We start from the raw sequence: 26,518 nt of genomic DNA on the forward strand, positions 1-26,518 counted from the left end.
GTTGCCATTTCTATGACGTCATGGGCGGAGTTTAGTTGAAGATCGAATTCGGATTCGGTTGGCGGGCGCGGCCATCTTGGTGAATTAGTGACCTGGCGATTCGGTTTTAGTTAGTGAAAAATCATTTGTCATCCACAATGTCGGAAAGGGAAGATAATGTGTATAAAGCTAAGTTAGCCGAGCAGGCTGAGCGCTATGACGGTAAGTACATATTTTCGTTATAACTTCTATATTGGGATGAAAAATCTATCGTATTTTCGCCGACAGTTGAAAGACGATTTGGTGATAGTTAGGAAAATTTCTAGACCATTGTAGCGTACTCGTCTTTGTAACGTAGTTTTTCGCGGGGAAACTCACATAATACATTCAATTAATTTACTTATCGGCGTACTAACAAATCAATGGCATTCGTTAGGCTTGGTCCGCGATCGATGCGTCATCCGCCGGTGGGATGTCCTTAGGTCTTTTTACTATGATAAAACCCTTGAAAACCTATTCACATGCTTCACAAAGCTATGTTACAGTGTAATAATCCATTTTTCTCATAGTAAAACCATTGTCATTGGGTGTAACAATCGATTTTTGTAGATGTGCATGAAAAAATCTCCTATTTTCCTGAGCACAGGGGAAGTAAATGCGATCGATGTCATTAGATTCGGTCATGCATGTCGTACCTTGGGCAAATCATTTGATTAGACCTAGTAGAATGTTCTGGGTATATTGGGAAGCGTAATTTCATGTCGCCTCCGATTTCACCTATTGTTCATGATTTAGTTGCACGGGAATCTACCTGAGAGTTCTTAACGTTATCGCATTTGTGTTTTTTTGTATCGACGCGGTCATTGTGTAGGTTATCACTGGTAGTTTCTGTGAGCCCTACGCGTTATTTTACACCTTTCAATATTTTATCTGGGCTATACAGTTCAATGACCTTTATTAGAATTATCATTGAAAAATACTAATTGTTATCTTATCAAACCTGTTTGTGAATTAAAATGGCCTTATTTATCCCAATAATCCTGTAATACATGAAAATTTAATTACGAAATTACACACAAGTATCAATTTCCGAGTTATTTATAATAATGACAACATAAATGTGTATATGTCATTCAAGAATTATCAATCAATAAGTCAGAAAATGACACATGCTGTCATGATTACCTGAGATCAGTAAAGTTTACTCCATAAAATACTAAAGTACATAGTTCTCAGTATTCTAGAGGTTTCCATAGGTTAGATCTGTTAATTTTTGCCATAAAATGTACCATGCTTATGTATAATTAACTTAAAGGTTACAGAGACCACACCCTTCTTTCAGGTGGTGCAAAAAAAACCTTAAAATACCACATGATTGGGTGTTCATGTAGAAGTTAATCAATGTGTAGGTGAATGATAATATATTATGATGAGACAATATGATTACTATGGTGCTAAATAAGAATAGTGAGACATTTTCACTCAAACATATCATGGAGAAAAGCTTACTCATGTTATGCCTAGGTACAGTATTCATTGATTAACTGTGAATAGTCCATATTACTCACATTACTGTACTAAATGTTATGTACAGCTTGAAGTCATAAACAGTTCTTAAATGTAGTAAAGGTAGAATGTAAGGTTAATTTTATGCACAAGAACTGTTATAGTAATGAGAGTCTCCCATTCTCAGCACATTTTATTTAATGTTGCTAGCCAAACAGTTTTAATTACAACTTTCTATTGCTCATAATGATATGAACTCTTGATAATCAGTAATAATATAATCTTAAAGAAATAGTAAAACTACGTTTTATTTAAAATAAAACACATAATTTATGTCATATGTAAGAAACTTAATAAATCTCCAAATTGCTAATGCAATAAAGTTAAAACTAAAAATATTAACTATTGTAATCATTCATTAGAAAGTAGTAATTTAAGTGCTGCGTAAATCGCAGTTAAACTAACGTCAATATTTTATAGCATTAAATGGAGATGTATAAACAGTTAATATGACTATTGAGTAAATCGTGTTTGGTGATATCTATTTAGTAGGAAAGACAAGTTTTATCATCACTTCCTGTCTGATTCGCAGTTATCCGGAAAGTCGCATACCTAATCTCACATGTGGACCACGTTTGCGAATAAGCAGATAGCAAATGAATGCCTTCAAAGCTTACGCAAGTCATTCAATACGACCCATGTCGCCCCTTTTTATTGAAAACTCGATATACAAAATGGAAATGGTCCGGTTTCATGTCGTGTTCCATTTATTCAGTGTCACATTTTAGCACACGCATACTAATTGCAATTTTGCGCAGTGCCGTTGCTCGAATACAATTCAGCGGAAAATGAATTAAAAATGTTTCTCCTAAATAAGGGTGGCACACGGTCGGGGCGCAGCTGCCGTGTCTAGATTCTTAAGATGGCGCCTGTCCGACCGCAAACATATCCCTGAATAATTTCATAACTTGGGACCTCCCTTTTTGTTTTATGATCACTCAATGCCGCTTAAATAATACAGTAGCGTTAGCCGTTTTCGTTAAAATTATCCCTTAGTTTACCTATCAATCAAATCAATATTTTCATCCGAGAAAACTATAGTAGGTATAATTCAAGGATTGCATGATGGAAAGAAAAGTAAAGAGGTAGGTATCAGCTGTGCCGAGCAGGCTCACGAACCGCGTGGCGAGGCGACGCGCTAGCACCTGTTACGTCGCAAGCCGCTATCGTAAAATCGATTGGACTTCCATCTGCAACGTACACTACGTGTAAACCTGCTTCGTTCACTACGTAAAGCCGCTATGAGATATTCTTTTACACACTTCAAGGTGTGCTTTACGTGTAAAAACTCAGATTAATTTTAAATTAAGTTTGTTATTGCTGAGTTCTGTTCAAATAAGGTTTATTAATGATATAATGCAATAAGCTTTACTTGTATGAGCTAGCTTTTTTAAAAGCTGCCTTCTCTACCCCCGTTAAAGCTATTGATTTACCCGCAGCTAGGTCAGCCAGTCCTTGCCGACCGAGCTAGTTATCCCTTCTAACATTTTCTATCTTAAGTATAAAAGGTTAAAGATCGTGTTGGCGCATGTTTCCTGGATTATGCCTGCATAACATGATTATGCGCCAGTTGTATTGCGGAACGATCGTAAATGTCAAAATTAGAGCACATGGATAAAACATCAGTTTGGCTCGTGACTCCGTCTATACGACGCCCAAGTCCCCCGCCCCTGGTTAGGTTCCCGTCGATAAAAGAATACTTAGTCTTACATTCCGAGACGGCGCATTAACTTTCTGAGACTGGAAACAACCATTCAGAAGGCTTTTGTCGATGAAAGTTATCCTCCATCATCTCCACCTCCTCAATCAAAGTTCTAAATGAGGCTACTGCCGATACTATATCGAGCCTACTATGCCTAACCTTTGCTTATGGATATTTTAGCAACCTTTATTCTGTCTGGGTAACGATAATACTTTGACCTTTGAAGGGACCTGTCTTTAATTTATTCAAATGTATTGAATTTTTGCGATGATATTGGTTTTAGCCACCTACGTGCTTAATTTTTGTTTAATATTATGATCATTATTATTATTCTTAAACAAAGATCTACCTTTTGTTTTTACGCCCCAATAGGAGTATATTAACAGGAACTACTAAGTTCCTCGTTAACCAAAACTATGTTCATAGTAACTGTACCGGAATGTTCTGCTTGTGAAAAAATCGATAACCAATCTTACATCACGAATGTCCTACATTTCAGAAATGGTGGAGGCGATGAAAAACGTGGCCTCGCGCAACGTCTCCGACAATGAACTAACAGTGGAGGAGAGGAACTTGCTCTCCGTCGCCTACAAAAATGTGATAGGTGCACGCCGCGCCTCGTGGCGGATCATATCCTCCATCGAACAAAAGGAAGAAACGAAAGTAAGTAACATCCTACCCAAGCAACCTGTACATAGCTCTGAGAGACGATCTAACGAAAGCTTGCCGCAAGTTACGTGGTGGCTTAGTGCAGCCGAGAAGCACTGTACATTACAGCAAATCTATATTATTTTTGAGATCAGGTTGATAGGACGCACCACTTTCGACTGCAGTGCGGTTACAGTTATTATTGCAATACACGTTACGACGATCCAGTTGCAATCTCTATTGAAATCAGCTTAAGGGACAGGATTATATTTGGCAAACCAACACGTTAAAACTACCATTACATCGTATAACCAAAGCTAAAAAGTCTACAGCTAACAGTTTAATTATTCCTACACATAGCGAATACTCCGTTAAAATACACGTTGAACTCACGCATCTGTGGCTATTCCTTTATGTCTGGAGTGTATCGATCTGTTACTGAGTGACGCCCCTGTTATAGGTATTCCGTGCTTGCGTTTCAGATTTGTCAGAGAATACTCGTCGTTGCGTATATTTTCCTTTTCAACGTTTAAAGGACTTTTATTTATAATAGAGAATCTTTATTAAATAGTATTTTGTAGATAATCAGTCTTACTGAGTAAAAATTTTATAATCATCTAAAATAAGTAATTTTTCGAATTAATTAGTCCCGCAAAATTAATAGTAACCACCTAATGGGTAGAGTTGGATTTAATTTGTAAGATAGCGATGGTTTACTATAGTAAAACATTAAATAGAGCTTTTGCGAGGAATATAGTCATCATGTAATTTTCATGAATAAAAGACTACGTTATTTCTTTTTAACTAGCTACATAAGTATAATAAAGTATAAATATTAATGGGGTCTACACTGCAGGGGAGGCTATAAGAGCGGGCAGCTCGATTCCCCGAGTTTGTAGCGCGGTGCGGCTGCCTTTTGTTAAAAACCCGGGACACACGATGGGGTAATAGTCTGGCCGGCGGGCTACGCTGTCGGCCGTGCCGAGCTATACGTACAGAAACACATGCTCTACATTTATCTATATTTTCTGATTTTCTTTTAGCAGAGAACTCTCTAGAAATGAATGAAAAATGTGAGAAGTTATGTAAGGTGTATTTCATGTAGCCAATACTGAAACTCGTTTCGCCCCACTTAAAAATAAGATCATTTTTATGACAATAATTTCTTATTCTGTTTTTTTAATGCGTTAACGACAATTATTCTTTTAATTTTGACAAGTGATACTCTATTTAATAAATTGTGTCCCACGTGCCAAAGTAAGATTAACGGCGGCGCGGCGTAGCGGGCTTGTGAACTATGCCAACTATATAGAAATAGCAGATCGTTAAACCTAATGTACAGTCTCGAGCGTCGTTTCTCTGTCATGGCCACTTTCAACGTAACATTTTTACGTATCCGTAAGGATATGTCTACTTACGTTTGCGTCTGAAACTAATAAATAATTCAACCATACTTTTAAAGATTCATTGACCTAATTAAGAGGATTACTTCATCTTGAATTTATGGTAAACTGGTGTTGGTAAAGGTTTTGAGAAAAATCACACACACTGTTATCTTACTCAGCCTTGCCACAAGTTTTACTGATTTTAATTAATGAAAATACAAGACACTAAAGTAATCTAAACTATTGATAACAAAGGCACTGAATACATGCCTGTATGAGATTTTCCTTAATACTGTCATAAATCGATTTGAAAACCTGAACCCAAGGCTAACACACACGGGTAGCGAAACAAAAAAGGTCACCAATATGACGTGATGTCTATGGAAAACGGCACTACACACAGCACAACCCTGGTCGAATGACTCATACTTCTTATTACCACGTATTTCGGCGTCATCAGAATGCCCTCATTTTTGAGCAGTGGTCACGCTAATAAACAAAAAAGAGTATTTTATGCTTTTCCGCAACCCAAACTTACAAGCTCTAATTTTAAATTAATATTTATTTGATAATTATTAACACTAGTCTCTCGATATTCATTGTAGAGCCCAAGCTTAAAAGTGATGATACTTGTCTTTTGTTGAATATTTAAATAGATCTACAAAGTTTAACTAGTTAATTTTTTGAGCAGATAGCTTGTAATAGTAGTCCTAGCAGTGTTTGTAGCAATAGTAATCTAATATTATTTAATCAACAACCTTGTCTCATGATTTAATAATGCAGCATTCCTATCAATATACCTGTATGAGCCCCTTCAACAATGAAAGGCCTATTTTCTTGCGTATGTATTATTTGTTTTTTTTTTTTAAAAGCTGTTCAATTATTAAAATGGAGTGTTCAACAGAAGTCTAATCACAAGTGACCTCCAAAATAATTGAGCAATACATTTGTCACTGTATTCGGTGTGTACGGAAGGTCATGTCCTGAACTGCATTCGAGCAAACGCTAGTCGCTAATTCAGTTTCAGGTTTAATGTATGACGTCACTTTAAACGGTCGTCAATAAGGTCATGCTCATTCAGGGACTGAATAACCCGAAAATTACGGTATGTTTAAATAACGGTATGACGTCATACCGTAAAAAAATTGTTACCGCTATATTTGGATACCTAATTTTATTTCGGTACCTTAATTTTTGGGTACCAATATACAGTGGCGTAGCGTGCCATTTTGGCGCCTGGGGCGGGAGACCCACTTTGCCGCCCCCATTCTATAGGTGCTTAATTAAAATTAAATTGCACAGGCAATGAGATACTTTTTATTGAAGAAAAAATTGGATGAGCGGTTTTACAAGCGGATTCTACGAGCCTTATGAGCAGCGAAGTCAGAAATAACTTTGTCAAAATCAATATTAGCAGCCAATTCTTGTTCAATCGACAATATAGCCAAGTTTGATAATCTAGCGGAGCTCATAGTAGATCTGAGGTAATTTTTTATTAGCTTCAACTTCGAAAAACTTCTCTCACAGCTTGCCACACTAATCGCCAAAGTCAAATATATACGAATCAAGATGACTATATTTGGAACCGAAATTCCGAGATTCAGTTTTTGAATGAACTGGAGGAGCTCCAGTGGTCCTTTACCACTTATATCTTCCTCTGATTCAGAACAGGCAATAAATTGCTGGAGACGCTTCCGCTCCATCTGAAACTCGTCCTTGTCGATGTCTTCTAATACATGGGAAAGATCACACTCGAACTTGCTGTCCAAAAGTTTTGCTGGCATCAAAAATCCGAACTTGTCCGATATTTCTTGAATTTGCTGGAATCGAGTCGTCATTTCTTGAATGATCTTGTCCAATGATGCGAACACCTCTCGACGGATTTCCTGCTCGTGAGACAAAGCTGCATCTGCAGAAGATTCATCGCCATGCATGCGTTTTTTCCTGCGAATTCTTCTCGTTTTGAGTTCGATTCCGAGTTTTTCGCAAAGAGTCTTAGCAAAGTCAATTGCTTCTTGCACTAAACGGTCTCTACTTTCCACTAAGAGGGTTTTCAAAGCGCAGAGTTTCTGAGCACACTTATCCACACTTAGTCCTCGTTGCTGCAGGTAAATCTGTGCGTCATCTACTTCAGGTAGCACTGCAGCCCAAAAGCCAAGAAAAGTTAGGAAGTTAAATGACTGCATGGCTGTCAGGAGAAGACTGGCTCCCGATCTTGTTTCGGAAGTTTGAGATGAATCTGTTAATTGTTCCAGTACCTCAAGAACTCCCTCAAACTTATTTTTAAGCATCTTGACAGCTACATGTCTAGCGCTCCAACGCGTTTCAGTGACTCGTTTCACTGCTTGACCTGTGACGGCAACCAAAGCGTTCCATCTAACAGTTGATGCAGAAAAGAAGGCAAATAGCTTCTCTAGAATTCCAAAAAACGTCACCGAATTCACTGATTCAGAAGCAGTGTGTACCCCAGCCAAGTTTAGTGAGTGGTTTGTGCATGCAACGAATAGAGCTTTCGGATTTAGTGCTTTAATCCGGGCTTGAACTCCATTGTGGATCCCTGACATTGTGGCAGCATTGTCATAAGCCTGTCCTCTCAGATTCTGTATGTCCAGTCCGTCTGATGTTATCTTCGCGATTATATCGTTGCTGAGATCTTCTGCATTTTTTCCTTTTGGTTGGAAGAAGTCAATGAAAGATTCTACCACAGCGACTTTTTCTCCTTCGATATGTACGTATCGCAGAACTTGGCTCATTTGGTCATTGTGGGAGATGTCTGGTGTACTGTCGAAGATTACGCAATAATATTTAGCTTTTTGAATACGACGGATGATGGTGGATCGAACTTGCTGTCCCAGTAAATTTATAAATTCATTCTGGGTTTCTGGAGACAGATATGAAACTGACACTCTTGCTCCCAGCTTTATCTTTGTCAGGTGTTCCATTAGAAGAGGATCGTATTCAGCTAGGAGGTGCACTAACTCTAGAAAGTTCCCGCGATTGCCACTATCATCTCCTCGAATGTCTTCTCGATGTCCTCTGAAGGCCAGATTCTGTTTGGCTAAGAACTGGATAATATTCAGCAACCTGTACAATACATCCCTCCATTTCTTCTCCTCACTTTCGAAAACTTCTTGTTGTTTCTGATCGATGGTTGCTTTACAGTTCAGGCAAACTTCCAACTCCTTCCATTTCAAGAAACTCTGTTCATGGCCCAGGTTATTTTCATGGTCTCCGATTCTTGGATTTAGCTTCCACCATTTGTTGAATCCTTCTTCAGATGCGAAGTTCGAGCCGGAATTGCCAAACAGCTTGCAAGAAAAACAATACAAAGACTGCTTCAGAGGCGAGTACACCAGCCATGTTCGGAGAACCTTTTCGCCATTAGATAATGGTTTGTAGAACCACTCTTTGGTTAGTTTTCGGGTACCGCCTTTCGTTGAAGTCCCTGAGCGAACAACATCGGCAAATTTGGAATCGATGTGCTGTACTGAGTCAGACCCGCGACGTACTAGAAGCGTTCTGACTTCGTCGGTCATAGGAGAAGGCCAGCAACCTACATCGTCGAGATTCACATCTTTGACTTCGGCAGGAGCAGAAGGCACGATTTCAATTATGTCTTCTTTGGCAACATTCACTTTTTCTGCAGGCTTATGACTAGATGCTTGAGGCACATCTGGTGAGTCGACTTCGTCTTGACCCTGCTCTGTGGTGGGACCAGAACTACTTCCAACTGCGACGCCAGGCACGTCTTCTTCTTGTGCCTGTAAAATAAGTTATGTATTCCCATGAATATTGGCTAGAAGACACGTTAGAATTTCAAATAAGTATTTTAACTATCACAAAACAAAAGTGGTTTTGGTGACGGCGCGGCTAAATGAAAAATTATGTTACCTACCATAAATAATCAAGTGATCAAAAAACAAAGAAAATATTCCTAGACATTTACAAAACATTCCCAATACAAAATTTCATCTTATTTTGTTTAGCGGCTTAGGCTATAGAGCTGACAACTAAAAACAAACGCACATACATACACATTTTGATTTTTTACTTTAGATAAAGAACCTTGCAATTTATTGCGAGCGACCCAGCCAATAAAATGTCTAAAATAACTGGAGTAATTCTAGGCCACACACGATTCTAGATGGAGGAATCATATATCTACTTACACTGGAATCACTTCCACTGCTGCAGGATGCCACCGAAGACGTTAACGTGGCTTTCGAACCAGAACTAGAACTGAAATATTTCAGTAATGCACCTTGAGACTTTTTCGCATCTGCTGCTTTCTTAGCCCTTTTTTTGCGGAATTCCGCACCGCTTTCTTTGACTCTTTTCATTTTCAAAAACTAATTCAAAGATTGGGTAAAGATCTAAATGTTTAGTTTTAGAAGATTCAATAGTATTTAAAAGATCGAAACACAATCAAAACGACTTTCGTTCCGTATCCAAAACTCTCGCAAAACAAACATACGAGTAATGCGTGATTGCGTAATGGCACTTCACGATGCACTAAAACAAACAAAGTACCTACAAATGAATGCGTAGTACTAATTCAATGAGTGCGAAAGAGAGGCATCGACACGGGCCGACTCGTAAAACAAAAGATTTCAGATTCAGATCAACTCGGTTCGCGCGCGTTGCCTCGCCGGCGCGGCGGGCGGGCGGCGCGGCGTGATGCGATGTTGCCGTTCGTATGTAAACAAACAAACCTTATAAAGAGCTCTGTCAGTAATTTAGCAATTTTTCTTTTAAATAAATTTTAAAAAATCCTTTGTGCGCAAAATTTTATATAAAAATGGAAAATTATACTGTGTAATGAAATGAATGAATCATAGATCAGATCTCAACCCGCTTCAACGGCGACATTTTGCCGCCCCCGCGGGCTGCCGCCCGGGGCGGGCCGCCCCCTCCGCCCCACCCACGCTACGCCACTGCCAATATAAAAAGGTATATTTCGCTAGCAGTACTTAGCCGTTACTAAATAAAGGTATGAAAAAGATGGAAAGACGAAGAAAACAGGATTGTTGCCGGCGCGCACGGTCGTGCCTTGGCCTTGACCACCCTTTTCGGTGCCTCGCACCCCTCGCCCACGTCCCGCAACTGTCAACGCTATATTTTTCGGTACCGATATCGCATAAAGGTTAAATAGCGGTATACCCTAACTTTTATTTTTTTAAGGTACACTTATTTTATACCGGTAGCGTAACCTTATACCGTAACCCCTTTCAGTCCCTGTGCTCATTTTCGTATCGATCACAGCGCGCGAGGTTCGAAAGTGTGAGAATGTTCATTGAATAACTAATATAATGCAAATTAACTCATTATTTTTTGTTCAATTTGAAACGGGCTTCTAGACAAAAATCGTTTCTACTACGTATTCTTATAATAAATTGAACTTTTTTGGATGCTTGGCATCGTCTGCCAATATAATGAGAAATGTGAACTTTGGTAAAAAAACGTCGAAATATGCATCGTTCAGTTTTTATCGAGCAAGAAACTGGTTGCATTCTTTGAGCGAAGTTTCTATGGAGACGAACGAAAACTGCTATAACGTACAAACGGCACTTTAAATTCATGTCTGTCTATAAAAATCCATTATTATATTTTGTCACGTAACCTGCATGTTATGGTGTCATATGGTAGAAATTAACCTCCATTGCATCTGTTTGTATTGGATCGATAAATAATAACGCAAAAGACCATACTCGAACACCTTGATAATACTTGGAAAAGATCATTAGCCTCAGATTAGCTTTATATTTAGGTTGTACTTATATTAAAACGAATGTTAAATATGTTGCAAAATTCAAACGGCATAGAATTGGTGTAAAGCATTGATTTAGGTTGTCAGAATCTCTTGGGTGTATTTCTCCGTAATACAATTATAAAGGTCTACCGATATCCCATTAGACTAGCTGTAATCTTTTGATGGGTCGGCAGTAGCAGGGGCCGCTAAAATTCTACCCAAAGCGCACTGATGTCTGAATAAAGTGATGAGGTTTTAATATGATCGTACATTTTGCAAAGCTGTATCATAAACAAAGAAGCTTGTAACGTGAAACAAGAAGCTTCTAGAACTTCTTAAAAACACCTGTGCTCAGAGCTCGCTCCAATATTTTACATAATGTATGCGCGTATTCTCGTGGATACTGTTAGACCTGTACTTAAAACTTCTTATCTTTGCTGGGAAGACTACAGTACTGCAAGCTATCGTAATGTTTGCTCAACATATACCACTCATTAACTACGTCAACGAGGTTTGATCTTATTGATTTATAACTTTTGTATAAGACTACAAGTATAGATTAGCTTTAATATGTACTGCTTAATAAGGGAATTAAGCGGGGTATTTGGTGCACAAACTGCAAACAAACTTGCAGTACGATAAGACCTAAATGCCTCAATAAACTCGTTAGCTTTACAGTTTATTTTAACTAGAGATTTACCGTAGCATGTCGTAGACTGAGAGTAGCTTTCAGTAACGGTATAGGATTCCGTTTGTCAGTGAAATTGGATCAGTCGTCAAAGTTTTGTTTTAGTTTTGTTTAACGTTTTAATGAGAAAGGTAAACGCATTAGGCTGTTGTTCTCCTAAATGATATCGCCTACTTGTGGGTGTAGGTTCGGTAAACGTAGATAAAAGGATGGATTGTGTAACGAATGGGCGTGGCGCGGCTCACTCGCCTCACAACTACACTTATTTTTCACAGTTTACTGGTAACTGCGCAATACACATTTCTGAGACTAATAATTCATTAAAAGTAATCATTTTCATAAAAATAAATATTAAAGATGGTAATTCCCTTCGGCTTGAAAATACCTTTAAATTAAGATTGGGTATTACTTTCGTAAGCCTACACTTAAGATTCACTAACGACAGTATACATGAAAGATGAAAGAATTTTAATCTGTTGACAGAAAATATCATTTATGGTCGTCTTTATCGTCTAAAACATAGTACTTACTGTTTTTTTATTTTTTGTACAATAAATGGTTTTATCTTTTTAACACATTTTATTACTACTCATTTAATATGCAAACTTTATAGTTCTCTTGTCTTTGGTCGGTCGTATCGGTGATCTAGAAGTGAACCACAAAAATCCTAGATAACATTAAGCAATGTACAACGACAATTGGACTGATACACGAACTATAGCAATGGGTCAAAAAACTGATTATGGTAATGGAAAGCAATATAGTTTGACGTAACATGAAAAACTAATGTAATCGATTCGGTTTTATTTTTAAAGTTACGCGATTGTTGCGCACTTACGAGTTGGTAACATAAAAAGTATTTAATGCAATAAATTGCTTATTTGCACTTTCGAACGACATACAAAGATCCCTTAGAAAACGCTCGGTAGGAATGATAAAAGGTTTTTATAACAAACTAACGTTTTTTTTTCTATGTAGGAAGTTGACCAAGGTTATCACCACAACTTGTTAAAAAACTAGTTTAACAAAACGTAAGCTTTATTAAATACAGGTTAAACCGGACCGAAAATTAGTAACACGCATTTCATAAATGTCAGATTTAACGCTAAAATATGAATTTTGTAAAATATGGTTAATAATAATTGTCATGCAAAATTTTGTTGCGTCATTTATGAATTTGATGGGTTTAAGTTATCAATACCTAATCATCGAATCTATTGAACAAAAAAATAACAAAAAGATAATAATATTATATCATTGTATTTACGTGTATGATGTAACGAACCATCTTTTTTCCCTTTTATGATTTCCAATGTATTTTATGAGAAATATAAATGATGTGTGTGGTTGTTACAGGGAGCAGAGGACAAACTGAACATGATCAGGGCGTACCGCAGCCAGGTGGAGAAGGAGCTCCGCGACATCTGCTCAGACATCCTCGGCGTTCTGGACAAACACCTCATACCCAGCTCACAGACCGGCGAGTCCAAAGTCTTCTATTACAAAATGAAGGTAACAAATGACCGACCTATGTACAGGTATAGCAAATAGTTTTAAACTAAGTCATACTCTAATTGTTTGTCGGTTTACGGAACAATATCCTTGTTACGTCAAACTAACTAATGTATTTCTACGAAACAGTGTGACGTCAAATGAGTATACTAAAAGCAAAGAAACATTTAACTGGTCGTTTCGAATGGATAATTTCATAATGTCCTGTGAGTGTCGTAAGCTGTGACTCAGATGATGCTTCTCGCCTTGTATGGTCAGATAAAGCACCTGAGTTTATGGATCAAAGGAAAGTGGCCATCATTTGAACGTGGATGGGTGTATTTTATTGAAGTCGATTAGATAGTCGCATGTTAATCATTATTAACCTAATTTAAGATTTGTTTATTTATTTCATTAAATTTTGAGCACTCATTCAGAACACTTTTTAATTTACTTTTTACGTGCTGTCTTATCAGGCCAGAAATAGAGCAAAAACAGTCTCCTGTTCCATGACGATCTCACTGCTATTATACCGTCCAGTCTTTCGCCTTGAGAATGTGGTTATTTAACTAACAATGTTTTTAGCAGGAATTCATACGGTCAATTGGTGTTGCAGTGTTAGTATTGTGTTGTTGTTGACCAGGGCGACTACCACCGGTACCTGGCGGAGTTCGCGACGGGCAACGACCGCAAGGAGGCGGCCGAGAACTCGCTGGTCGCGTACAAGGCCGCCTCCGACATCGCCATGACGGAACTGCCCCCCACACACCCCATACGCCTCGGCCTCGCGCTTAACTTCTCCGTAAGTACTCCGCGACACACCATTAACTAGGACCAATCTGAACCCTTGCTGCCTGGGGGAATATTTGTCATGCAAGTGCTGGCTTAACATTTCATTAAATAAACTACAAAATACAGAGAACGGAAAAATGGGTAACGAATTTAATAACTCGTAACATACTGTTGCGTCATATATTTTATGATAGCACTGACGCCAAATGACAGATATGAACCGTGTAAGTAGTCAGCAATATTACTTACGAGATGACAAGCATAAATACTAACAGTGATAAGAGTAATAAAGTTAAGAGTATTCTCACATACTATTTTATATGTCAATCATATCTACGGTTACATCTATAAATCAATTCAAATCTACATCATAGAAATATGAAATTTTACGACGAGAATTATACGAGACTATAAACTGATGGATTATAAGAGCAACACGCCTTCCTCTGTCGAGAGGTTTATAAAGGTTTAACACTCTTTAATCGGGATGTGAATAGCAAGTTAAACCCTTAATAACTAGCGCAGCTAATCCACAAACCCTGCTGATTGGTACAATAGAATAAAAAAATGAAAGTTATATTATTAGTTGGGTTATGTTCCTGACCACGGCAATGTAATACATAATGCAAGTAAAAGTGTACGAGACATATTTCCATAGCGAGTGACGCGCACTACTTGTGCGCCAACATATTTGCGCAGTTAATCACGGGCGACACGTCATCGCACTATGTCATTGTGTAAAGAATAACATCACTATAGCTGACCAAGTACTGGAAACATTGAAATTTTATGAATAATCGCGTTGTTACCTAACGGTCGTTCTTAACTTTATTTTAAGTGTTGGTATGTAAGTTGTATATTACTGAGCACTTGAAGAATGGTTTCTTTATTTGCCAAACCATCACATGGAAGCTAATTCCTTCTAGGAATATAGACTGTAATGGTACTTTAATTGTGTACTATTACATTATGGCGCCTTTGCTTACACCGTGTTTTTATTATGACTGATTGTTCTGAGAATAGGTCCATGCAGACCACATAATCGAATGAAAAAAAAATGTCTAGGTTTAACCCTAGAAAGATAATCATATTGTGACGTACGTTAAAGATAATCATGCGTAAAATTGACGCATGTGTTTTATCGGTCTGTATATCGAGGTTTATTTATTAATTTGAATAGATATTAAGTTTTATTATATTTACACTTACATACTAATAATAAATTCAACAAACTATTTATTTATGTTTATTTATTTATTAAAAAAAAACAAAAACTCAAAATTTCTTCTATAAAGTAACAAAACTTTTAAACATTCTCTCTTTTACAAAAATAAACTTATTTTGTACTTTAAAAACAGTCATGTTGTATTATAAAATAAGTAATTAGCTTAACTTATACATAATAGAAACAAATTATACTTATTAGTCAGTCAGAAACAACTTTGGCACATATCAATATTATGCTCTCGACAAATAACTTTTTTGCATTTTTTGCACGATGCATTTGCCTTTCGCCTTATTTTAGAGGGGCAGTAAGTACAGTAAGTACGTTTTTTCGTTACTGGCTCTTCAGTACTGTCATCTGATGTACCAGGCACTTCATTTGGCAAAATATTAGAGATATTATCGCGCAAATATCTCTTCAAAGTAGGAGCTTCTAAACGCTTACGCATAAACGATGACGTCAGGCTCATGTAAAGGTTTCTCATAAATTTTTTGCGACTTTGAACCTTTTCTCCCTTGCTACTGACATTATGGCTGTATATAATAAAAGAATTTATGCAGGCAATGTTTATCATTCCGTACAATAATGCCATAGGCCACCTATTCGTCTTCCTACTGCAGGTCATCACAGAACACATTTGGTCTAGCGTGTCCACTCCGCCTTTAGTTTGATTATAATACATAACCATTTGCGGTTTACCGGTACTTTCGTTGATAGAAGCATCCTCATCACAAGATGATAATAAGTATACCATCTTAGCTGGCTTCGGTTTATATGAGACGAGAGTAAGGGGTCCGTCAAAACAAAACATCGATGTTCCCACTGGCCTGGAGCGACTGTTTTTCAGTACTTCCGGTATCTCGCGTTTGTTTGATCGCACGGTTCCCACAATGGTTAACTTATACGGTTCTTGTAGTAAGTTTTTTGCCAAAGGGATTGAGGTGAACCAATTGTCACACGTAATATTACGACAACTACCGTGCACAGGCTTTGATAACTCCTTCACGTAGTATTCACCGAGTGGTACTCCGTTGGTCTGTGTTCCTCTTCCCAAATAAGGCATTCCATTTATCATATACTTTGTACCACTGTCACACATCATGAGGATTTTTATTCCATACTTACTTGGCTTGTTTGGGATATACATCCTAAACGGACACCGTCCTCTAAAACCAAGTAACTGTTCATCTATGGTCAAATGAGCCCCTGGAGTGTAATTTTGTATGCACTGATGGATAAAGAGATCCCATATTTTTCTAACAGGAGTAAATACATCGTTTTCTCGAAGTGTGGGCCGTATACTTTTGTCATCCATTCTAAGACATCGTATCAAAAAATCAAAACGATCACGACTCATTACAGAGACGTACACCATTGACAAAGATCGATCAAAGAGGTCATCTGTGGACATGTGGTTATCTTTTCTCACTGCTGTCATTACCAGAATACCAAAGAAAGCATAGATTTCATCTTCATTCGTGTCACGAAATGTAGCACCTGTCATAGATTCCCGACGTTTCAATGATATCTCAGCATTTGTCCATTTTACAATTTCCGAAATTATCTCATCAGTAAAAAATAGTTTGAAGCATAAAAGTGGGTCATATATATTGCGGCACATACGCGTCGGACCTCTTTGAGATCTGACAATGTTCAGTGCAGAGACTCGGCTACGCCTCGTGGACTTTGAAGTTGACCAACAATGTTTATTCTTACCTCTAATAGTCCTCTGTGGCAAGGTCAAGATTTTGTTAGAAGCCAATGAAGAACCTGGTTGTTCAATAACATTTTGTTCGTCTAATATTTCACTACCGCTTGACGTTGGCTGCACTTCATGTACCTCATCTATAAACGCTTCTTCTGTATCGCTCTGGACGTCATCTTCACTTACGTGATCTGATATTTCACTGTCAGAATCCTCACCAACAAGCTCGTCATCGCTTTGCAGAAGAGCAGAGAGGATATGCTCATCGTCTAAAGAACTACCCATTTTATTATATATTAGTCACGATATCTATAACAAGAAAATATATATATAATAAGTTATCACGTAAGTAGAACATGAAATAACAATATAATTATCGTATGAGTTAAATCTTAAAAGTCACGTAAAAGATAATCATGCGTCATTTTGACTCACGCGGTCGTTATAGTTCAAAATCAGTGACACTTACCGCATTGACAAGCACGCCTCACGGGAGCTCCAAGCGGCGACTGAGATGTCCTAAACGCACAGCGACGGATTCGCGCTATTTAGAAAGAGAGAGCAATATTTCAAGAATGCATGCGTCAATTTTACGCAGACTATCTTTCTAGGGTTAAGTAATAATTTTTCAGGGTTTTCTCAGCCTACTTAATGAATAAAACATCGCTGATTTTGTCTTTTTACCGAAAACATATAAGTATTGCTAGAGATTAGAAAATGAAGAAGGCGACATTATCAACGTAGCTACTTGAATATAGATAGAAGTTATCTTATAGCGGCCCCCGACAGTGTCAGAATACCACAGGCGCAAAATCTTTGGAACAAACAAACGAAACGAGTATTCGTGTGTCCGCACATTACATAATCATTATAGAACGCAGTCTATAGACTCTGTTTAACTTAGACTGAATTGGATAATAACTACGTGACGACCCTGGCTTTATAGTAGTATTATGGCGCTGTCTACTCGCCATAAACATCTACGTAACAAACCATTATATCGATTTGGATTTAGCCGCGTTACCTGGTATAAACTCATGTTGTGTAAATAATAACCTGAAAACGAATCTTACGTGTACCTTAAAATTGAACTATATAGGGGTTCTGTTAGGGACATTTTTACATAATCAGAAAGCTTTCATCGTGTTAAGGCAGTAACACTTGCGGTTATCCTATCTGACCTATTCACAGGGCAAATACAAGGATAAACAGCTGGAGCTAGCCATATGTTAGATAACCTGTATATATTCAGTTAATATGAGTTTGAATACACGAGAGTCCATATTTTTTATTCGTAACAGTTCTTGCACATGTCAGTCTTACGGCAGTCAGTAACGGATAAGTGTGCGGTCGTGTTAAAGTGGTATTCATATTTCAAAAGCTTGTGATTTTACTTTAAAATATCCACACGAAACGAAATAACTTTCAGAACCTATACCTAATTTGTTCTTCATCGAAACTTAGACGTTTCCATTCAAAAAGTCCTCTAGCAAAGAAATGTAAAGCTCTTGGACCGTTCCAATATTAGCATTCGTATGGTAATTTACCGCGCGGCTGAATTAATGAGACACTGAATGTATTGGCGACCTTCTAGTATATATTTATTATCATACGCGGTTTTCTTCACGTGTCGATGTTATACGGGGTAACAGCTGACGTAATAGAATTATAATCTGTGTAGATTGTTGCTGTTTAAGAACAGACAGGACAGATTGACGAGTTATCCTTAACTACGTAACCCTAAAATAGATACTGTTGGGCACACATGTGCCCATTTTACGGCGTTTTATAATCCGTTACTTTTTTTTTTGTAAATCAAAAATGGAAGCTGGTTTATCCTAGAAAAAAATGGTGTTTGCCATTAACGAAAAGAAATATATTTTGTCGATCAAACAACTTTGAATTTTAATACATTTTAGCCATAATCTGCATCATACTTTGTTGCAGGATAATTATATTAAGCTCAGCCTTTCAGTAGTGGTTAGTCCCACTATGAAACTGCTTCAGATATTGCGAACTAACTATGCTCGGACAACCCACTCTTCATTTTGAAACTTTGCTCATAATGTATCTTGTTCTTTGTGATTTTGTTGCACGATTCTAACTTTCCAACAGTAATACTGACACAATTTTGAAGTAATCGTTCCATGAAATATATACGGTAGTCAGGTTTATTACTATTTATCCGACGCCGCTAGTGATATCAATAATCCGTATAGTTACACGTCACGCGATAACTTATCTCGCATAACGTATTTATCTAGCGAAACGCCTACGAGTTCAAGGGCGTCGGACATTCTTTAATTTATGAATTAGTTATTTTTTCTCATTTATACTACGCAAATATACTTTTGTCTATGATTGGAATGCGAGACAGTATCAATCCTTGACATAGAGATTATTATATCTAGTAACATAAAGATCATTAGGAAATCTCAGTCTTAATTAGCATGTCCGTAAGCTATTACTACGCGGCAAAATGCGCCTACATGACAAGATCACGTTCTTAGTGATCAGCATTTTTATATCTATTGAAATGATGACTATTTCAATATATCACATACCAACGGATTAAGTTGACGATACTAATGTTGTTGAATTGTCTTTGCGCAGGTGTTCTATTACGAAATCCTGAACAGTCCGGACCGCGCGTGTCGGCTGGCGAAGGCGGCGTTCGACGACGCGATCGCAGAACTGGACACGTTGTCGGAGGAGAGCTACAAGGACTCCACGCTCATCATGCAGCTGCTGCGGGACAACCTCACGCTGTGGACGTCCGACATGCAGGGCGACGGCGAGTCCGGTCAGTCTTACAAGATAATAAACCTAAAACACAAATCCTAAAATTGAAATAAAAGAAATCAAGTCCAAAGAAATGCTAGTGATAGATATTTAATACATTTACTAATGGTGTATTTTGTCGCATTCCAGGTGAAACCGAACAAAAGGAGCAGCCCCAAGACGTGGAAGATCAGGATGTGTCGTAATACTTTTTAACATTCTATTTAAATATAATAAAAAAAATAACTATAGTATCACGTAAGACCCAGCCCCCAATGACAACCGGTTGTATGGTACTCCTCCACACATCTCGCCCCCCGACGTAAATTGTCAGTTCCAGCCCCGTTGTACACATAACATGCATATTGTATACATGATAACGTTTCGTTTATGTATCGTGTCAAATTATCTACGAGTTATATACATTAATATGTACTTCTTTTGATATATTTGTTTTCAATTACGAAAAAAAATAATGTTTAAGAAAAAAGTACTTTGGTATTGCATTTTAACTGTATGTTGTATGATGTATTTTCATAACTGTAACCACTCGATGGATCTCTCTTGTCGTTGACTAGCTTGTCTGTCCGCGCGGACTCTGCCACGAGAGGGACTCGGCCCGCTAGAGCACACAGTCACACACTCCCGACTTCCGTGCGGCTACTTCTTAACGTGGGAATTGTAAATTTTCTAAGTATTTTATACCGTGTGTAAAATTAATGTATTTAAAAACTCTGTTGATACTTGAAACAAGCACCGTAGCGTCGAGGATGTTTAATGACATATACAAACAAATATGCTAACGATGTAATAGTTGGATACATTAGCGAGTTGCGTATCGTCACGTATGTCGATATAGTGTTTACTTTGTAATCGCATCTCCGTGTTGATTCGGTCTGCACAAATAGTAGTTTTATACAATGGACGTTTAATCTCGTGGCTAGGTTGTTGTTTTGAGACTGTTGCTAGTTCGTATTAGTCGGTTCCGGTGCGGGCTGCCGCGCGTCCGGCGCGTCCGGGCCGGTCCGGCCGGCTCGGGCCGCCGGTCCGGCCTAGTCCGGCCCGGTCCGGCCCACGCCGGTCCGGGTCCGCCGCCGGTCGGACGCCGTGAGCGAGTCTTCCGCGCCCTCGCTGCATTTGTATACATTTGAATCATTTATTGATATATTTTAAACGATAAACGTAACATTATAGGGTGGTAATGATGTAGTTACTTGCAATATTTAGCTAAGTGTAGGCGCGGCCGCCGCCCGCGCAGGCCCGCCCTCTGGCGCGGCCCTCGCGGCGGGGCCGTGGCTGAGCTTAAATAGAATTAAAGACATGTCGATGTACCCGCGCTTCGTTCGTATTACAACATTTGGAGTATTCACATTTGAATTGCTTTAATTACTTACGAGTATTGTGATAGAGATTTTGTATATTTTAATTTATTTTTTTAATTTCGCAAGTTCTCGAAAATTGCTGTAGCGCTACATCTCTTACGATTTTACAGGACAAACAGTAGTTCTAAAAGTTGTGCTAGGTTAAGGTAATGCACTTGGGGAAATTATTTATTTGATGCGCGTCGCGGGCGGCCGCGACCGCGACAGTAATGCCTACTCGAAGACATTCCATCTTCACGATACCTGTTAACTAAATATCTGGCCGATGTTCGCTGAACTCCAAATTGTAGTGTGGCATAGCGGCGAGGAGCAAGTGCGTGCCCGAGTAAGATATTAGCGTTATTTTTATTTGAATTTGTAATATTGCATATATTTTGTTAATTTATCCACAAAAATACTAATGCAATTAGCCTTAGTGTTATGCCAATATTGATTTATGTCCTACCAACTACATGGAAATTTATTGTAAATGACAGTGTAAATCTAATAATAAAAATTCAAAAGTCCACACTCCCGTTTTATTGCTATTACTTTACACCTTTTTACCACATCCATAATTTAATCATCGATGACTATTTATTTGGTAACATTAACACCTACACTTAAGGCCAAGACCGCTGGGTTTTTCTCCATAAGCGGCAAACTGCGGAACCGCCGAGACGCACATACCATGGTTAAGAACCGCAACTCTATCTACTATTTTAAGCGATTTTTTTTGTCTGAATGTTAAAAATATTATTCCATTAAGCTAAAGTTAAGGAACGGCAATAATGAAAAAGGAAAAATAAGGGTTTCATAATCATTTGAGTCTGGGTTTGCCACATTTGTAGTTTTAAAATAAGCCGCTGTCTCAAAACCATCAGTGAGGTTTCTTTTATTAAGTTTTCTCTCAAAATTATCAGATTAAAATCGGCGGCGGTTTCGGCGTATGTGCGGCCTAAGCTTGACTCGACATAAATATAACGATTTAGATTAGATTCTGACTACTGCCGATATTCAGTAATATAATATATAAATCTAGCTTTTCGCCCGCGGTCGAGGTCGGTTATATGGCGTTTCCAAGAGAACTCTTCAAAAGTCCGGGATAAAAACTATCCTATGTTCTTCTCAAGGTCAACTCTATCTCTGTACCAAATTTCATTAAAGTCAGTTCAGTGGTTTAGACGTGAAAGCGTAACAGACAGACTGACAGACAGAGTTGCTTTCGCATTTATAATATTAGTAGGGATAGAGAACTATATTGGAAGGTGACAGTGACCCAGGGAAGATGTATGTACTGCAAAACGTAAGTATTTCAAGTATTTATGTGTATTAACGCTTAAAATAATAAAGTTTCTATAAATTATATTAGGTAGATGTCGATTACAATATTTATGTTTATTATGTAGGTGTTTTGAAGATCCATGAATGTTATTATAGCAAGTTTTTGATAAAACGTAACTAAAAGTCGAGATGTATTCTAGATTTGAATAAGTATTCGAGTAAAGTATTTGAGTAAATACTTATGCCTAGTATAATACACAATAACACCTACTTATGGAAATATTGCAATCGACCAAAAACCGCTTTATTTTCAAACCCACTTTAAAAAGGAAGAGGCTCTCAATTCATCTGTATTTTTTTCTATCTTACCTAAGAGTTTGAGGAGATTAATTTGTGACTGTACTTGTAGCCTGAAGGGAAATCTGATTGGAAAGGCAAAATGAGGCTGCAAGTCTTCAGAAAATCAGAATAGATGTGTTCTATGAGTTGAAAATATTTCTGTAAGAATTATTTGTTTGTGTTTATTTACCATTACCTTCAAATTCAAACTAAGACAGCCAAGATGTGTCAATAGTTACTTACCTGGGTCGCCTGTTACAGGTATCTTCATACTCACTTCCTTGCTGCCAAGGAAGTTCCTTGCCTGGTCTGCACCAGGCAAGGAAAACGTTGGACACTGACCGCTGTTCTCTGGGATAGGCCAGTTTTCGAATAAAACCAGTAATTACATACAAAAGAAATTCTTTATTGCACAGGGATATTCAAAATACTTAAATGGATAACAATTTGATATAACATTGAACGCAAGAGATATTGGTATGTCTCCATACCAGACATACCAGGTATAGCTCGGAGCCACGCACTGACGATAAAGCTAATTGTATCAAAACAAGTGAACAATCTGATAGTTTTTATCAAAACTGTCATAGTGTGGGTAATCGTTGAATTTTGTTAAAATTACGACCAGACTTAGTGTGTGTGTGTGTGTGTGTGTACATCACGAGTTATCCTAATCTAGCAGAAAAAATAGAAAGATCGTCTTGTGTTTTAACTAACCAAACACAAAGCAGTTTTGAAACAATATCAATAACTATTTCAGAGACAGATAGAAAAGAATGACAGATAGACAAGCAAGCAAGTAATGATCTATATTATAAACTTGTGTGAACATTTTAAATATTTGGGAATTACTCAGTCAGCTATGTCTGGTCGCAGTTTTAATTTCCAACCAAGTGTAAGAAAAAATAGTGCTTTGGTATAGAAGAAGGAAACTCGATCAATGGCACGATTCACTCACAATGGCATTACAACAATACCGAAATTACATACGTTAAAATATACAAAATATGCGCGTGCGCACCTATCGTGGTTTAGACGAGTATTGCGGCAACGGCTACTTTAAAATCGTATAGACTTTATCTCTAGCTTTGATAGTCTATGAGAAATAGCTGTTTTCAACTATTGTAGCCGTGTAACGAATAGAGGTGCACACGATCGAATAAATAAAAATATCGACTAAACATGGACGCACGTGGTACAACACTGGTGTCCTGTTTATACAACTACCCTGACTAGCAGTAACTTGCTAGCGTAACGTCGCGTTATAAAAGCTACGGTTTAAATTATATCGATTACAATGTTTACAAATTAATATGATAGGATCGTGCACACCGGCTCATAATATCAATAATAATATATTACTTAACGTAGTCTAATACTTATATATCGTATTCACTAGAATTTATTAAGCATCACTTGATTGTGCCCTAAGCCGTCCGCGCGGAGACAGTTACAGCGAGCCCCGCACTGAGGCTCGGTACACTCATACAACAATAACTAATTGTTTCGTTTAAACAACATAAATCGCCAATAACACAGTATCGTAACACTAAATAGTTTCCGCACTAGAAGAATATATTATTTTAATATTCCGTTATTAATGTTTTGGACCAACGAAACGGAGAGACTGCTTATACACAAATTGTATTATGTGTGACTTTTAAAATAATGAAAGTCGCGTCCTAAGCTATTTATATCACGATACAGACAGCTGAGCAATTCGACGACTATATCGTCTATAGTCCGCACATACAATGGTCACACACAAACGTTACTTGGTACAAAACATTACCGACGCACTATTTACAATAATTAAATACAAAATATTCCAATGAGTAAAATATAGCACTTCACATTTATTATATTACATCACATCAGTCTCCATTATAATATTAAAGTAACGGGCGAGGCCGGGCGACGCGCTTGTTTTGTTCTGTCGCCGGCCTCAACAAAACTTATAACATTACCTTTTGGGTTGACAACGCGCTTTTGTAACAGACCACTGTGTTCAGAGGTCGAGAGCAACCCAACGATTTATATTTCAAACTATATCACAATTGCTTGACATTATTATTACATGGATGCGAACACGTTGGCAACCATTAACAAGAAAACAAATTGTAAATGAACGAAAACATAATTATCAGATTCATCACCTCATCAGGCATTAATACTTTAGCGAAAGTACTTTTATACTTATGAAGTGGAAAGGAAGTTATAGGGACTCTATAACGACGCTACGTGTTCCAATTAATTGCTGTTAATTATGTTTCCACCCACATTTGCTATAAAGCTTCGAACCATCTCAACAGTCCCGCATGTTGCTCAGAACGCTTAAAATGAACCAACAATAGGAATGCATTACAACTACACAATCATAATAACAAACAAAACACTGTTTACAACCCTAACCACAGACCACATAATGTATAGACGATACATTTTATATAACTTACTTAAGAGATACGAAGAAACAATCTAGATAAAACATGTCAGAAGCATCTTTTCCTAGATCGAAAAGGCTTGAACTATATCATGTTATAATAACCAAATGCAGTTGAATCGCTATTCATTGTGTCACCTGTGGTTTAAATCAACGGAACTAGCGATATCGCGCAAAACACCTAATAAAATAAAATCAACATCAAAATTTAAAATACATCATAAAGGTTATAATTTATGTTCAGTTGTTCATAATTTTTAAATATATTATTTTTAATTTGTGTATCTATACGTTTTGGTATTAGGTTCGGATAGCCGTCAGCTACAAGATATACTTATACAATAAAATTGTTTGAAAAACATTCAAAACAAGCCGTTTTTTATTGAACCAATACTTATCAATGAATTATAACTTCGTAAAACTGAATGTAATGATTCAATACAACAAATTATTTTATTTGAGCGTTTCGTTTTCGTGGTCCCGTACGCGGTAGAGTTATTCCTCAATATTCCACAACATCAATGCTAATAAATAATGAAAATATAACTTTGATTACATTTGTTGTTGCGTGGATTTCAAAATAATGTTTTTTACCACTTTTTTGTCTGGACCACGTGAATAAGGGGATGTCGAAACTGACGGAGTTGTCCGGATGTCGCGCATACCAACATGAGCAGCGTGGCCACAGCCTGGTCACAGGCTCACAGCTGGCCTGAAGCCCGCGGCCCGGGCGCGTAGTCTGAACCTCTCGACTCTACTATCAAAACTGTTCCTACATGATGGAGCACATCTTCTTGAGGTCGTTGTCGTCAGGGTCCAGGACTTCTGCATCTTTCACTACCGGTTCTTTCCCAGTTATATCGGGTAGATACCTGTTAATTAGAGAAAATTGAAAAGCGTATGCGAAATAGGGCTTTTGTTTCTACTCAAGAGGTGACACTCGTATAATGATTTTAATCTAAGCCCTAGTCCGAGATGTTTTTGATTACCGGGAGATTCTTCATGAATCTGTCTGAGCATGAGTAGTGAACATGGTGTACCTCTCGTAGTCGAGTCCCTGTCGCTCGTAGAACAGCAGGTAGGCGCTGGCGGGGTCGATGGGCGGGCTGCGGCCTGGCAGCTCGCGGCAGGAACTGTCGTTGTAGCACAGCCACGCGCCCGACGGGTTGCGCGCGTAGGCCACGTAGTGACCGCCGCTCATCTGCCCGGAGTGCGACTGCGGGGCAAACACGACAAATGAGGCCATGGAGACTACCTTTAGCATTAAATGGGAGTTAAGAGATACTAAAACTCACCACTACAGCATATAATCTGTATTTGATGTCGAAGGGATCTTGGTCTTTTAATAGGTGGTGCTGGTGGTAGTCGATGAGGTTGTCG

The 26,518-nt window shown here is 37.9% G+C and overlaps 2 protein-coding genes across 2 annotated transcripts; one reads left to right on the top strand and one right to left on the bottom strand.

Annotated features, from left to right (window-relative positions):
- Nucleotides 1-39: 39 nt before the first annotated feature.
- LOC113503197 (14-3-3 protein epsilon) lies at nt 40-20,156 on the top strand. The gene is made up of 6 exons (XM_026885057.1): nt 40-201; nt 3,747-3,910; nt 13,074-13,229; nt 13,852-14,010; nt 19,544-19,733; nt 19,862-20,156. Exons 1-6 carry the CDS (start codon nt 138-140, stop codon nt 19,915-19,917), a joined length of 789 nt encoding a protein of 262 aa, XP_026740858.1. The 5' UTR covers nt 40-137; the 3' UTR covers nt 19,918-20,156.
- A 2,924-nt stretch (nt 20,157-23,080) lies between these two features.
- LOC113503198 (ubiquitin carboxyl-terminal hydrolase 32-like) lies at nt 23,081-26,512 on the bottom strand. The gene is made up of 3 exons (XM_026885058.1): nt 26,434-26,512; nt 26,179-26,354; nt 23,081-26,010 (listed from the first exon to the last, which is right to left on the bottom strand). The coding sequence occupies exons 2-3, from the start codon at nt 26,337-26,339 to the stop codon at nt 25,911-25,913; spliced, it is 261 nt and encodes an 86-aa protein (XP_026740859.1). The 5' UTR covers nt 26,340-26,354; nt 26,434-26,512; the 3' UTR covers nt 23,081-25,910.
- Nucleotides 26,513-26,518: the final 6 nt, after the last annotated feature.

The sequence above is a fragment of the Trichoplusia ni genome, chromosome 18 (assembly GCF_003590095.1).
Source record: "Trichoplusia ni isolate ovarian cell line Hi5 chromosome 18, tn1, whole genome shotgun sequence".
In the NCBI taxonomy this organism is placed as follows: domain Eukaryota; kingdom Metazoa; phylum Arthropoda; class Insecta; order Lepidoptera; family Noctuidae; genus Trichoplusia; species Trichoplusia ni.

Coding starts and splice junctions, on each gene's coding strand:
- LOC113503198 (XM_026885058.1), bottom strand. CDS start 26,339: ATGAGCGGCGGTCACTACGTGGCCTACGCGCGCAACCCGTCGGGCGCG. Junction 26,011..26,178: donor CAGGGACTCGACTACGAGAG/GTACACCATGTT, acceptor TCTAATTAACAG/GTATCTACCCGATATAACTG.
- LOC113503197 (XM_026885057.1), top strand. CDS start 138: ATGTCGGAAAGGGAAGATAATGTGTATAAAGCTAAGTTAGCCGAGCAG. Junction 3,911..13,073: donor AACAAAAGGAAGAAACGAAA/GTAAGTAACATC, acceptor TGGTTGTTACAG/GGAGCAGAGGACAAACTGAA. Junction 14,011..19,543: donor GCCTCGCGCTTAACTTCTCC/GTAAGTACTCCG, acceptor GTCTTTGCGCAG/GTGTTCTATTACGAAATCCT.